The 16,077-nt window shown below is 27.4% G+C and overlaps 2 protein-coding genes across 3 annotated transcripts; one reads left to right on the top strand and one right to left on the bottom strand.

Moving 5' to 3' along the window:
• Positions 1-1,560: 1,560 nt before the first annotated feature.
• Positions 1,561-4,277, top strand: LOC123262312 (pupal cuticle protein-like). 2 transcript variants are annotated; one of them, XM_044724502.1, is made up of 3 exons: positions 1,561-1,698; positions 2,608-2,906; positions 3,592-4,277. In XM_044724502.1, the coding sequence occupies exons 1-3, from the start codon at positions 1,687-1,689 to the stop codon at positions 3,803-3,805; spliced, it is 525 nt and encodes a 174-aa protein (XP_044580437.1). In that variant the 5' UTR covers positions 1,561-1,686; the 3' UTR covers positions 3,806-4,277. The 2 variants fall into 2 exon arrangements, with proteins under 2 accessions (XP_044580437.1, XP_044580438.1); XM_044724503.1 differs by having other exon boundaries at positions 1,562-1,698; positions 2,608-2,900.
• A 612-nt stretch (positions 4,278-4,889) lies between these two features.
• Positions 4,890-15,019, bottom strand: LOC123261465. The gene is made up of 7 exons (XM_044723058.1): positions 14,861-15,019; positions 13,869-14,556; positions 13,637-13,801; positions 9,024-9,070; positions 7,756-8,038; positions 7,628-7,719; positions 4,890-5,189 (listed from the first exon to the last, which is right to left on the bottom strand). The coding sequence occupies exons 1-7, from the start codon at positions 14,873-14,875 to the stop codon at positions 4,905-4,907; spliced, it is 1,575 nt and encodes a 524-aa protein (XP_044578993.1). The 5' UTR covers positions 14,876-15,019; the 3' UTR covers positions 4,890-4,904.
• Between the last annotated feature and the right edge of the window lie 1,058 nt (positions 15,020-16,077).

Genomic DNA, 16,077 nt, shown 5'->3' with positions numbered 1-16,077 from the left:
AAGTTTTAATAAAAATTTTGTAAATTTAAAAAATTGTCAAGAATTATATTAATTAATCAAATTCAATAATTTTTCAATAAATATAATAATCGAAATAAAATTGAATGAAAAAAATTCGGAATTTTTGAGAGGTAATTTTATCTTGATTTTTTCAGAAAAAAATTTAGTTTTCTTATAATTATCAATATTAATTTATTTATTCAAATATGACAATTTTTCCGTATAAGTTTGGATTATAAATATTTGATCATTAAATTAGTTAAAATCAATGTAAGTTATAATGAAGATAAATTAAAGTTATTTTACTAAATAAGCAGTTAAGTCTTGTGCTAAGTACAATTAGAATAAATTAGACTATTACTATTATTAAATTACAATACCGGTTAATTTAAGCATATAAAATTTATATTAAGTTACTAATTAATTTAAAAAAAAATTTTCTTTATTAATTTAAAATTCAAAATTTCGCGTATTTATTGATGCGCTATCTTTATAAAAATTCTTAATAAAAATTTTATAAATTTAAAAAATTATCAAGAATTATATTAATTAATTAAGTTCAATAATTTTTCAATAAATATAATAATCAAAATAAAATCGAAAGAAGAAAATTCTGAATTTTTGAGAGGTGATTTTTTCTTAATTTTTTCATAAAAAAAAAGAAATGGAGAAAATTTATTTTTCTTATAATTATCAATATTAATTTATTAAATTTTTTATAAAAAATAATTTTACTTTAAGATTAAAAATTTTTTTTAATTAATTTTTTAAATTAATTTTATTTTAATTTACGTAAGTTTGGATTAAAAATATTTGATCATTAAATAAGTTAAAATCAATGTAAGTTATTATGAAAATAAATTAAAGTTATTTTACTAAAGAAGCAGTTAAGTCTACTATTATTAAATTACAATACCGGTTAATTTAAGTATATAAAATTTAATATCAATTTTTTTCACTAAAAATGCCATTATTCAATTAACGAAGTGTGAAAAAAATCTAAATAATATTAAAATAAAAAAAATTGATATTAATCTATCATTAATCATATAATTACTATCATAAGAATGCTTCTAGGAATTATTAAGTAAAAAGTAATCTCACTTATACTTATTAAACAAAGCCTTAAGCGCATTAAATACTTAACGTTTACATTAGTCGTTAACTAATAATTACAGTGTTTAATCACCGTTAAAGTTTATAATACTTATCATTTATGGCTGATAAAATATTGATTATATAAATTATAAATAATGAATTATGGGAGCAGATCAATCGAAAATGGAATCAATCAGTCGCGACTTGCTCCGATGAATAAATCAAACATAATGAAATGGAATCAAGCAAGAGGTGAATAGAATGCAGACACGTGAGGCTGGATACCTTCAATATTAAAGCAGTTAGAAGGCGTTAATATGAACCGGATAAAAAATAATTTAAAAATGCAAACCCGATGACCACGAGGTTACCTACGTGCCCCGAGTTAAATGTTACAGGTAAGGGTAGGGCTTAGGAAGGAGAGCAATGAGCATTGTATCCACTGGGTGTGTCACCCAGCCAGTACTCTAATCCTCAGAGGTGGGGAGGTTGTTAGATAGATGCGAATCTCTATAAATTGAAAGATCTTAGCTCCGAGAAGGCATCGACGCAGTTCCAGTACCATAGTGACTCTTAGTCAACATCAACATGTTTCAATTGGTACGTACCGAACAATACATAATAATACCTATTGTTTTTTTTTTACAATTGTCAATTGTTATAATTTATAATAGTAATAATAAAGTTTTAATTTTTTAATCAATTGTAAAATTTTTGCTTGTTAATAATCATTTTTTATTTAATTTTTTTTTTTTAGTTATTTAATTTCTAATTACTATAATTAATCTTTAAAAATCGAGATACATTTGTAATTTGATTAACAATGAATCAACAGGTAGACTATTAATAATTTATATTCTCAGCTGTTAACTGATTACTAATTACTATCTCCTTATTTATGAGTGCAGTGATGTGTGAATTCTTGAAAAGTTTTGAATTAACTGTACCAGAAACTTTAATTATTATTATTTATTTTATTAAGTAATAAATAAAATATATGTTTTATTGTCAAATTTTTTTACTCTTTTTGTTAAATCTTTTTTTATAAAAAAAATTTTTTTTACCACCAAAAAATTTTTAAGTTAAAAAAAAATTTTTTACAAATTGACTTGATACTCTTAATAATTAATTTAATTTTATATAATTAATAATTATTTTTAAATTAAATTATTATCACACTTTTCATATATAAATTTTGAAAATTGAATCGTCAATTTCAAGTTGCATAATAATTATAATTCGCTTATAATTATAATTAAAAATGATAAAAATAATTAAAAGGATAAAAAACAATACTCTTAATTTTATATAATTAATAATTAATAATTAATAAGAAATAATAATAATTTTTAAATTAAATTATTATCACACTTTTCATGAATAAATCTCAAAAATTAAATCGTCAATTTCAAGTTAATAATCAAGAAAATAATTAAGAAGATAAAAAATCATACTTTTAATAACTAACTAAATTTTATATAATTAAAAATAATAATAAAATTTTTTTAGACAATCTTAGCAGGTCTCCTGAGTGTTGCTTTGGCATCACCCCAATGGTACCCCCAACCAGCTTACCACGGAGCTCACGCCGGGTACGCACACGGAGCAGCAGCGCCTCTTGGGCCTGACGGTCGGGTAGTAGACACCCCCGAGGTAGCCGCCTCAAAAGCCGCGCATTTAGCCGCTCTTGCCGAAGCTTCCGCACGCGCGCCCCATGGACCCGCCGATCACCACGACGGAGCTTACCATGACGGATGGAACGCTCCTAACCCCGCCTACGCTCCAGCTCACTTGGGACCACGGTACCAGTACGATTTTTAGTCATTTCACTGCTTTATATCAGCTACCAGCCCTCATGGAACTGTCAACTCATTCGCAATCACGAATTTTTTCTTAATAATTTTTTTTTTATTTTAACACAGTAAAAAATATTGTGTAAAATCAACAAAATTTCTGTGCTAAATATCACTGATAGAAGGATTTCTTAGCATTTAAGATTTCTTTGTATTTAAGAAATCATTTCTTAAATATCATTTCTTAGCATTTAAAAAATATTTCTTAGTATTTAAGAAATATTTCTTAGTATTTAAGAAATATTTCTTAGTATTTAAGAAATATTTCTTTGTATTTAAAAAATATTTCTTAGTATTTATATTTCTTAATATTTAAGAAATATTTCTTAAATACTAAGAAATATTTTTTAAATACTAAGAAATGATGTTTAAGAAATGATTTCTTAAATACAAAGAAATCTTTTTAAATACTAAGATATCCTTCTATCAGTATACCGTCAACACAAAATTAGTGTTAAAATTCAACACACTTTGTGTTGTTTCAACACAAAGCTTGTGTCATTTTAACACAAAGTTTGTGTCATTTAAACACAAAAGTGTGTTGAATTTTAACACTAATTTTGTGTTGACCGTTTTTAACACAATATTTTTTACTGTGAACAAACTTCTTTATTAAAAAAAATTTTTATTTTATTTTTAGCGGACCACCAGCTCCCCTTGGACCAGACGGTCGCGTCGTAGACACCCCCGAGGTCCAAGCCGCTAAAGCTCACCACTTCGCTCTTTTCAACGCTGCTGCTCATTCTGCTCCCGCCGGTCCAGCTCATGCCGCTCCAGCTTACCCCGCTCACGCGGATTACGACTCAGGAGCTTACAACCCCGCGTGGGACAGTCCCGCCTGGAACCACTATTAATTAATTAATTAATTAATTAAGAATTCACACAACTCATAATTAACGGATTGACTACTGGATTTCTTATTGACTGTTTTATTTAAAACTCTACCTCACCGAAAGTGAATAACATCCGTCGCTTTTCAAAGCTTTTGATCTTTTGCTCATATATTTTATATATAACATTAAATATGACCCTGAAGTTAGCTTAAAAATTTTTTTGATTTTTTTTTTCAATAAAAATAAGATAAATCTTACTTATAACTTTTGAAAAAAAACCAAAAAATTTTTTTTACAATTAACTAACTGCAGGATCATGTTAATAAAACTTATCAATATGCACAAAAATAGAGCACTGCCAAAATTGATGCATTTATTTAACACAAAGTGATAATTTTGTTACGTATGATTGGACACTATATTATATTGTATTTTATTTTATATAAATTTTTATTAAACAAAGAGTAAATAAATTATTACTTGTTAAACACGAGTTGAGTTATTTGATTATAATATTATTATTAAATATTAAATGGAAATTATTACGTGATTGAAAATAAATGAGCAATGACTGCTTTTATAGATACAGATATTTGATATTTGATTTGTGATCGGCTGATAATGAATTTATTTATTTATTTTTTCAACTACGGGTCATTAATTTTGATCTAACACACTAAGACAACCGGTTTTGATTTATATATAGTTAAATGTTTAACAGACGTGTCGACAAGGCCGTGGCTGGTCAAGCATTAAAGAATTTATTTATTTTTATCTTTATGCATTAAAAGAAAGAGGAAGTTGGGTAAATAAATCATAATATGAGTCCTTCCGTGATATAATAGTTAACATTCAATATTTTACAGTCTATACTTAAAAGTTTTCTTTTTTCTTCCTTTATTTATTTATTATTATTATATTTCTTCCGTAACTGTTGCGTTAAAAGTAAACTGGGTTTATAAGTAAATGTAATACACATTTTTATTTTGTATTATTGTTTATAGATGAAACATTTTATTACAGTGAAAATATGATTGCTAATTTTAATAATTAATGTAAATAAAAAATTTTATAGATTGAAGAATATAATAAAGATATTTATGGTTAAGATGAAGGCTGGTTAAGGATGATGAAAGAGACTTTTAGCGTGGGCTAAGGCATGCAAATGGGCATCCCGAGCCTTGGCGACTTCCGGAGTGTCAATTACTCGCCCGTCATGGGCCAGAGGAGCAGGTGGTCCGTGGTAAGAAAATGGGACGTGGTAAAATGATTTCACCAGGGCAGATTCTTCATGTTCGTGGTGGTGCTCCGGGTGATGATGGTAATCATGATGGTCGCCAGATTTGGCTGCTAGAGCTTTTGCGTGTTCTAGAGCTGCGAGGTGAGCGGCTTTTGCTTGGGCGACCTGCGGAATAATTTTATGTTAGAGTGAATAGAATGAAGAAAATGTCTTGGGTGTATTTCGGTTGCCCAATTTCAAAATACAGTAACTAACATTTAGAAATTTTTTTCAATTATTCTTATCAAAAAAAAGTTTGCCTGCCAAATTGATGAAAAATTTGATTTATGAATACAAAATACTTGAATATAAATATTAAAAAAAAAATACTTGAAATTAAGGCCTAAAAAATAAAAAAAAATGCAGCAATATTAAAAACAATTAGGTATAAAAATTTTGTAGTTACTGTGTTTTGAAATTGGGCAGCCGATTTATAAAACAAAATTGATTTTTTTAGTTTTATTTAGTATCTTTAGAAAGGCTTTGACCTGAATTTGTGCCTATTTATAGTTTTATATAATTTTTTATGATAGTTAATTTATTATGTTTTCAAAGCTATTATAAATAGATTAAAATTTCAAGCTAGATAAAGTTTGTTTATTTATTTTGTTTTGAACGTATTGATATAATTATGTGCCAAATATTAATTCATATAATTAAGAAAATTAGCAAAATTATCTAACAGGCATATTTTTACTATAAAATGAGTTTAGTGAAATTTAGTACCATCGAAAAAGTCGTAACCTGAATTTATGTCTTTTCACGGTTTGATATTTCTTTGGCAATAGTCAATTTATCATCTAAATAATTAAGAGAATAATAAAAATTTTGTGATGGGCATATTTTTATAGTTAAATTTTGTATCATCAGAAAGTTTTTGACGTGAATTTATGCCTTTTCACGATTTTATTTATTTTTTGTAATAGTCAATTTTTTATGTAAAATTTTTGCATAGTTTTGATTAGTTTGTTCGATAAATTTATTCCGTAAAATTTTCTCTTAAATTATTAATTATTGATCCTGTGACAGCAATATTATTTTTATATTCCTTGAAAAGTACCCAAACTATTTACATTTCTATCAAAAATTATTAAGTCAAAATTTTTATCCACAATTTTTAATTATCGGCAGTCATATTCACTTTAGGTTGCAAGTTAATAATTAAGATATTTATAAATTTAATGTCTTAACAATTTCCAAACTTAATGAGTCATATAAGGTCGCAAAATTCAAAAGTACAGGTTCCGTAATTAAAACTAGCACTACTTACTTAAATTATAAACATTTTATGCGACTAGATAATAAGCAAAATGCGACAAGTGTAACTAAAAATCGAATCAAAAAATAAAAATAAGAACCAATAAGTCACCCTTATTTATTTGTACCCAAACTATTTATATTTCTATCAAAAAATCATTAAGCCAAAATTTTTTACCCACAATTTTTTATTATCGGCAGTCATACACAGTAAAAAATTTTGCGTCATTGCGTCAAAAAATTTTGTGTTAAAAATTTTTATGTTAAATATTTTACACTTTTTTGTGTTAATTTAACATTTTTCTGTGTTAATTTAACACAATTAATGTTAAATTTACACATAAAAGTGTTAAATATTTAACACAAAAATTTTTAACACATAATTTTTTGACGCAATGACGCAAAATTTTTTACTGTGTATAGTCACTTTAGATTGCTAATAACTGATAATTATTCACAGATAAGCCTTACTTAGATCTTTTACTCATAAATTTGAAATTATTACGAATAATTTGTGATTATAATAAATTCTATCTTGTAAAAGTCTATTACACTGATAGAAGGATTTATTTGTATCAAAAAATATTTGTTAATATTTAACAAATCATTTATTAAAGACCACTTTTTAGTATTAAATAAATATTTCTTAGTATTTAAAATGATTTGTTTGTATTTAATATGTCTGATATTCATTTATTAAATATTAATAAATTTTTTTAAATACTCCGAAATATTTATTAAGGACTAAAAAGTGGTTTCTAATAAATGATTTGTTAAATATTAACAAATATTTTTAACTATAAACAAATCCTTCTATGAGTGTAAAAATCAGTCAAGCTATCAAAAATTCCAATAAAAAATCCTTGAACTAAAACAAACTATCAACATATCAATATTTACATTATTATTAGGTGACGGAATAGTAGTTACGGACAATGTCTCGGATAGCTTAACTGGTAGAGCCTTTGGCGCGTAACCAAATGATCTGGGTTCGAGTCCCGGTCTGGGCTGTCTGAATTATTTTTTCGGTTACCGAAAAATTCCTACTGAGTAAGATCCCTCCTCCCCCCTTCCCCTTTATTTCCCCAGTTCCCAAATTTGTCTTTAATGACAAATTTAGCTATAAATTATGGCTTAATTTCTTCCAAGCACTACTTTCTTCTAACCCAATCTCTAAATCAATTCCTTAGACTTTTATCATAATTCCGTAACAGGGAATGACGAAGAAAATAAATTTTTCAGAGTACCAACGAGTTACCCAACCGCAATATCTCTACAACAGAACCCAAAAAAAAAAAGTGAAATACCTCGTCAGTATCAACAACTCGGCCGTCATGTCCCAGCGGCGCAGGTGGTCCATGATAGACCGGAAAATGATCATGATGCTCATGATGCTCATGATGGTCATGATGCTCATAATGCTCATGATGGTCATAATGTCCATGATGACCATCCCCATGCCCGATTTCGTTGCTTGCTACTTCGTTTACTTCATCCTTCTCCTTGTAAGCATCTGTCCACTCATCCGGTTCAGAGGGCAATTTGGAAGCGATGTGATGATAGGCCGCGAAATGGGCCGCTTTCGCGTGAGCGACCTCCGGAGTGTCGACCACTTTTCCGTCTTTTGACAGAGGGGCTGGTGGGCCGTGATAAGTGGGCCCTATATTGTAGGTCGCTTTCGCGAGCGTTACTTCAACGATAAACGCGAATATCACTGCCTAGAAAAATCAAAAATTAATTATAAATTATCTATATTATTAAGAGAATAAGCAAAATTCTATGACCAGTGTATTTATATGATAAAATGGGTTTTTATGGTTAAATTTGGTATCGTTGCAAAAGTCTTGACTTGGAGTACTGCCTTTTCAAGGTTTTATATAATTTGCACCAATAGGCAGTTTATAATGATAAGTACTTAGGCTGCATTCGAAAATCTCTATCTCTAGATACTTAATTAAGAAATTACTTTGTATCTTGTGAGCTATTGACATTTTTAAAGATATAAGCTCATCCCGATGTTACACTCATCAAGATCTTTCATTTAAGTACCCACATCATTTTTTCATATAGATAGATAGATAGATAGATAGATAAAAAATTTATTTGGCTCTGGAACCTAAGCTCCCTCAAAGCCATCAATATTTAAATTACATATATTTATATATATTATATATATGTATATATGAAAAATATATCAAAATGCATGTGAGTACTCAAATAAAAGCTCTTGATGAGTGTAACACCGGGATAAGCTTGTATCTTTAAAAATGTCAATAGTTAAGAAAATACAGGGCATTTTAACAAATATCTTGTGAAATATTGATATTTTTAAAGATATAAGCTCATCCCGATGTTACACTCATCAAGATCTTTCATTTAAGTACCCACATCATTTTTTCATATATTTATATATATTATATATATGTATATATGAAAAATATATCAAAATGCATGTGGGTACTCAAATAAAAGCTCTTGATGAGTGTAACACCGGGGTAAGCTTGTATCTTTAAAAATGTCAATAGTTAAGAAAATACAGTGCAATTTAACAAAAGTCATTATTTAATAAAGCAAAATTTTATTTATTTATAGTTCACAAGTCACAGCAGTCACACATAGTGACTGCAAGGTTGCTAGCTTATTATTAACTATCAATAACTAAATTTTTAAATTGATAAATTTCGAATGATTTTTAACACTTACGAGCAAACGCATGGTTAAAGTTTGTTGAATAATAAAAATATAAACAACTAATTAAACAAACAAACAGTAATAGTGAACCGTGGAGTGAGAATGCACTAGAAATTGCATTCGCGATGCTTTTATATCGTCTTGTCAGTGGTCACTGGCTGATGGTCACCCATGTATGGATTACTGGCGCACCCCCATCAATACTCACCTGTAATTACTCGTCTACTTTAATTACCTTTAACTGGTTATTTTTCACGTGCATAGACATTGCGATCACGTCAGTGCTCATTAGTACTCACGCGCTTTTAAAAATTCATGCTTTTTCCTGCGTGATAACGTTAACAGTGAATGTGGATAGTGATACGATTGCGTATGCAATAACATTTTAATTAATATATTGAGTATATATGATTTATGTGTACACACCATGGCTTTTTTAATTATTATTACATTACATTGCATAAAATAAACAGGCCATTACAGTCACAGATTGACGCGGAGAAAATTAATAACGACTTATTGGTTCTTATTTTTATTTTTTAGTTCGATTTTTAGTTGCACTTGTCGCTTTTTTCTTACTATCTACAATCTAGTCGCATAAAATGTTTATAATTTAAGTAAGTAGTGCTAGTTTTAATTATGGAAGCTGTACTTTTGAATTTTACGACTTTATATAGCTCATTAAGTTTGGAAATTTTTAAGACATTGAATTTATAAATATCTTAATTATTAACTTGCAACCTAAAGTGAGTTGACTGCTGAATATTAAAAATTGGGGATGAAAAAGTTTGACTTAATGGTTTTTTGATATTTTTAATAAAAATATAAATAATAATTTGTATACTTTTGGTGAAACTTTAAAAATAATTTTACAGTCACAGAATCAATAATTATAATTAATAATTTGAGATAAAATTTTACGGAATAAATTTATTGAACGAACTTTTTAATAATTGAATTGATTTTTAATCGAATTTTACAAGACAGAATTTATTCTAATCACAAATTATTCGTGGTAATTTTAAATTTATGATTAAAAAATTGAAGTAAAGTTTATATGTGGATAGTTATCAGTTATTAGCAACCTAAAGTGACTATATGACTGCCGATAATAAAAAATTGTGGGTAAAAAATTTTGGCTTAATGATTTTTTGATAGAAATATAAATAGTTTGGGTACAAATAAATAAGGGTGACTTATTGGTTCTTATTTTTATTTTTTGATTCGATTTTTAGTTACACTTGTCGCATTTTGCTTATTATCTAGTCGCATAAAATGTTTATAATTTAAGTAAGTAGTGCTAGTTTTAATTACGGAACCTGTACTTTTGAATTTTGCGACCTTATATGACTCATTAAGTTTGGAAATTGTTAAGACATTAAATTTATAAATATCTTAATTATTAACTTGCAACCTAAAGTGAGTAAACTGCCGATAATTAAAAATTGGAGATAAAAAATTTTGGTTTAATGATTTTTTGATAGAAATGTAAATAGTTTGGGTACTTTTCAAGGAATATAAAAATAATATTGCTGTCACAGGATCAATAATCAATAATTTAAGAGAAAATTTTACGTAATAAATTTATGGAACAAACTATTCAAAACTCATCCAAAAATTTTACATAAAAAATTGACTATTACAAAAAATAAATATAATCGGGAAAAAGCAAAAATTCACGTTAAGAACTTTCTGATGATACAAAATTTAACTATAAAAATTACTTTTAAAATAAAAATATGCCCGTCACAAAATTTTTATTATTCTCTTAATTATTTAGATGATAAAATGACTATTGCCGAAAAAATATCAAACCGTGAAAAAACATACATTCAGATTACGACTTTTTCGATGGTACTAAATTTTACTGTATAATTTCACTTATAGTAAAAACATGCCTGTTAGATTATTTTACTTATTTTTTTAATTATGTGAATTAATATTTGGCACATAATTAAACTAATACGTACAAAACAAAATAAATAAACAAATTTTATCTAGCTTGATATTTTAATCTATTTATAACTACTTTGAAAACTTATACACTGATAGAAGGATTTATTTGTATTAAAGAATATTTGTTAATAGTTAACAAATCATTTATTAGAGACCACTTTTTAGTATTAAAAAAATATTCCTTAGTATTTAAAATGATTTGTTTGTATTTAATAAATCTGATATTCATTTATTAAATATTAATAAATCTTTTTAAATACTAAAAAATATTTGTTAAGGACTAAAAAGTAGTCTTTAATAAATAATTTGTTAAATATTAAAAAATATTTTTTACTATAAACAAATCTTTCTATCAGTGTAATAAATCAACTATTGAAAATTTTATGAAACCTTGAAAAGGCGCAAATTTAGACCAAGGCCTTTCTAATGATACTAAATTAAACCTAAAAAATCTATTTTGAAAATTAAAAAATAATTTTTTGTAATTAAAATTCAGTAAATGCAAAAAGAAGAATATTATCCAAATTAGTATTATATTTGTTAGAGGCAGAGGGTCCTGACCTTTTATTATTTTACCCAGACTTAAATGAGCGGAGTTTAAACAACTCAACAAATCATGATCCTCCATCTGTTAGTTCACAGTACCTATATATGTGCAATATGTATATGTAATGCATCTGGCCTCTATTATAGTTTCTAGTTTTGTAGCGCACCGTCTTGAGCCTTAAACTTAGTCTCGAGTTAAGTTGTGTTGTTTAATGTTGCTCTTAAACTCTTTCATAGTTTAGACTCTATTCTGTACAGAAACTCAAGTTAGTAATATACATTTAAGTTCTGTACGGTTGAGTGCCGGCGTACCTTCTCACGTCCTCACCGTGACCTATGTCGCAATCGCCAATTCTCTATCTTCCTACGTATGATTGTATGATCTCTTCTTCTCGTGTTCTGTTTTGTTATTATCGCTAATCTGGGAATTTAACAGTGAATCATAATTTTTATTTTCGGTGCAAAACTGCACAGTAATTCTTCATTGAATTATTAAAAAAAAAACAACAATGGCTCATTAAATATTTAACGATTCACTTTTATTTCAATAATAAACTTAAACTGTAAGCTATGTTTATTTAAACTAGACAATAAATAAATAAATAAATAATAAATAGTGTGCATTAATAAGTGAGTTGTGAAAAAAAAATATCTATTGAATAATTGTTACGTTATTATTGGCATGCTAGAGTTAACATTATTGTTCACAGCTCGACCGCAACAGTACTTTAAGGCAATACTTTACTTTCTTTTTTTGTACTAAACTTGTATATAAATTTATAAGTATTAATTTATATTTGCATTTATTTAATGTCTACGCAATATGAATATCCATCCACATATTTTACTTTTTGCTGTGAATTATTTTTTTTAATTATTCGTGTTACTAAATATAAATATAAATAGTAATAATAATTGTTGTTATTATGATGAAAATAAATATTACTCAAGTGTTTTTGGTTGAATGAGTTGAAAAATTAACTCGGTCATGCTTCTAAATAATTTTACTATTTTGCCTTTTTTATTGGTATGTGTAACTATTTAAAAAAGTAGGTCATGTAACCAACAACTTCTATTGATATTTTTTTAAATAGAAATCATTGCTTTTTTTTTTTTTTTTAGGAAAATTCGGGGGAAATTATAATATTTTTTTCAGGAAAATAATGTTTATTTTTTTTTACAATTTTATTATTCTAATTGATATTTGATTAATTGAAAAATTAAACTGTTTTGAATACACGCGAAGAATTTAATGAATAAGATAATTTTTTATAAAATTGTAACTTTTTTATTAAAAAATTGTTAGATTACTTTTAAATAATTTTTGGAATTAAATTATAATTTAGATTTAAAATTAAGTTACTAACTAAATTATGATTCATGATATTGAAATTACCAAAAATTTGGCTATTTTTGGTTTAATTAAAAAAATAAATTATTACTAAGAAAATAAAAAACTTATTCCGTAGTTTTTTTTTCAAATTTCATCTTTTATTATTTTTTTTAAATTTTCTATACAATTATTTATAAAAAAGAATTTAAAAAAACTTAAAATTTTTGTTAATTTCAATATCATAATAAATTACCCTTACTAAAAAAAATGTATTCTTTTAATCGGGAATATATAAATTACTAGTTCTTGAATACTTATCACATCCAATTAATATTTTTTAAATTGTTATTTAATATATGAGTAATTTATAAAAAAACAAATTAGTTTAGCTTGATAATTGAATACTTACTATTTCCTTAAATTTTTTATGATTTTAATATCTATCATACATTTCGTGCATTGATAAAAAAATTAATTTGGCTCCACAGATAAAATTTTGAATCAAGATCGTTGTTAAATGAAAATTAAATTATTTAAAATCAATCAGATTAAAAGATTTCATTTGATTCAAGAATTTTGTTTGATTCAAAATAATCAAACTTTTCCAATCTTTAATTTAAAATTTTTTCTTTTGAACCAACTCAATTTTTTCAGCTGAGGAGTAATTAATTAATTAAATAAAAACAAATAAACTAAATGATTATACTGTAGAAAAAGACAAATTTATTGGCCTAAATTATGTACACGGCGAGAGTATTACTTAACAACATAAATTTAGATAGTCCATTTCAGTAAGATCCTATGAGCTGTTGGGATTGATATAATTTCGAGTTGTAAGACGGAGCCGGCTGGTATCCAGCTTTTCCGTAGGGAGAGTAAGCTGGCTGCGCGGGGTAAGCTGAGTTGTACTGAACTGGAGCCGGAGCTCCGTGTCCTTCATGTCCAGCGTTGAATCCTAAAAAAATTTTCTAATTTATAATTTCACAAAAAAAAAAAAAAAAAAAGAAAAAGAAGAAACAAACCTTGCTCATCATAATTATCTCCAGCGTATTTAGCAGCCCTGGCTTCAGCATCAGCGAGTTCAGCCAACCTAGCGGCCTTCAGAGCAGCTACCTCGGGAGTGTCGATGACAGTTCCATCTTTAGCCAAAGGAGCGGGCTGGAAGTGAGCCTTGGGTGCGACGGGACCCGCAAAATGGTGAGAAGCCGGCTGGTGGTTGTAGCTCGCGGGTTCTGGGTTGAAGTGCGGCTCAGCATTGTGGTAGTGGGGCTCTGAGACCGGGTAGTGCGAGGAGGCCAATCTGTAGCTGGGAAGAGGAGCTGGTGCTTGGTGGACTGGAGCTGGAGCATGATGGACTGCAGCAGGAGCGAAGTGAACAGAAGTTGGAGCGCGGTGGACTGGAGCAGGTGATTCGTATTGCTGGTAATGAGGGTGAGAGTCCAAGGGTTCCTTTTCCTGGGAGGCAGCAGCGCGTGCCTTAGCTTTCGCGTATTCTTCGAAATGTGCGGCCTTAGCTTGAGCGACTTCCGGGGTATCGATCACGTTACCGTCGTGTCCGACTGGTGCTGGAGGAGCGAAGCGCTGGTTGTGGATCGGTTGAGGCTGATGCGCGTATTCTTGATGTCCTACTCCGTAATCTTGGGGGCCGAATTTTTGAGGCCCAAATTCTTGGTAAGCCGCTTGGCTGGCTACCGCCATTGATAGGACAATCTTTAATTAAATTATAGAATTAGATTAATTTGTTTAATTGCAATAATAATTAAATAATTTTATTCCAATTTGCATTAAAGTTATTAATTAGTAAATTTTTTTTTTTTTAATGATTAAAATTTAAGAAAAATATTAAATTTATTTAAAAAAAAATTTTTTATTTTTTATTTTTTATTTTAATTAAAAAAATAAAAAAAAAACATCAAATTAATTATTGATTTTTTGTTAATAAAAAAAAATATTAAATTTTTGTCAATAAAAAAAAAAATTTTTTTTTGTTAATAATAAAAAATTTTGAACATACCAAAAATTTGTTCATGATGATTTATATAAAAATAATAAACGTAATTAATAAATGAAAAAATATAAGCGCTGCTGGAGCTCCAGTACTCGCTGTCCTCACGCTGAAGGCTGCGTGGTGTTAGTCTTCCTGGTGAACGTATGGCATCGACTTATATAGTTCTCTCTGGTGAGTCTTTCTCCCCGCTACGAAGATAGGAGGCAAGAGGCGGTTTGCAGCTCCCCCTTGGCACTCTAGCGGCTCCAACCTCCAAGGCGATACGATATACGATGACGAAGGTGAAAAGGAGCAGGGCACTTACAACTGGTGTAAGTGACTAGGTCCCGCGACCAAGATCGCGCACGAGTACTTGCTCAGATATCTATCTCTCTGTGTATAGTATAATGATAATAATAATAATAAAGTATTAACAAGAGAGATAATACAGTGGCGATTTGATGGCCACACCCGTTCACTCGACACCGCTTTTGTCATTACTCAAGGATCGGTATCACGACCTTGACATTTGAAAGAAGAAACCCTCGGTCGGGCAATGCCATTGGTCATCTTGTATCTCGTGTCTTTTGGTGTTTTATTTTTATTTTTATATTTATGGGGATCGTGATCATTTTTTACTCGAGCAATTTATGTCTTATTTTGAATTATTTAAATAAATTAATCAATAAATAATTATTGAAATTGATAAATAATGTTTTACTAGAGAACTTTATAAATTTTTTTTATTTTTTTAATATAATCTCTTTTTTTTTGTTAAGAAATTTTAATTTTTATGGCAATTAGAAGAAAAACATAATTTGAAATATTTAATGCTAAAAAAACATTTTTTGCCTAAATATTTAAAAAAAATGATTAACTATTAAAATTTTTGCTTAAAAATTGAATAAAAAATTATTTAAAAATAAAATTTTGTACTTTTGTAAATCTTTATTAATTTCACTTTTAACAATATAAATTAATAACTTAAAAAGTTAGAAAATAAACTTTTTATAAAACTTAAATTACAAAAATTTTATTGAAGAAATAATTATTTAAGAAATAAAAAAATAATGGAATAAAATATAAACAGACAAATTAATATAAAAATATAATATATTCAAAGAATTAGATTAATTTTATAATTAAATAAAAAATCAAATTTGCTAAATATAGAAGAAAAATTTCTTATACAGAGATAATTTTACAAACGTAAACATTGATTTAGAAAAAATTACATAACAGTA

This window comes from Cotesia glomerata, linkage group LG3 (assembly GCF_020080835.1).
Source record: "Cotesia glomerata isolate CgM1 linkage group LG3, MPM_Cglom_v2.3, whole genome shotgun sequence".
NCBI classification, from domain to species: Eukaryota; Metazoa; Arthropoda; class Insecta; order Hymenoptera; family Braconidae; genus Cotesia; species Cotesia glomerata.
Note: the sequence above shows the minus strand (reverse complement) of the source record. Positions and strands in the feature narration are given on the sequence as shown.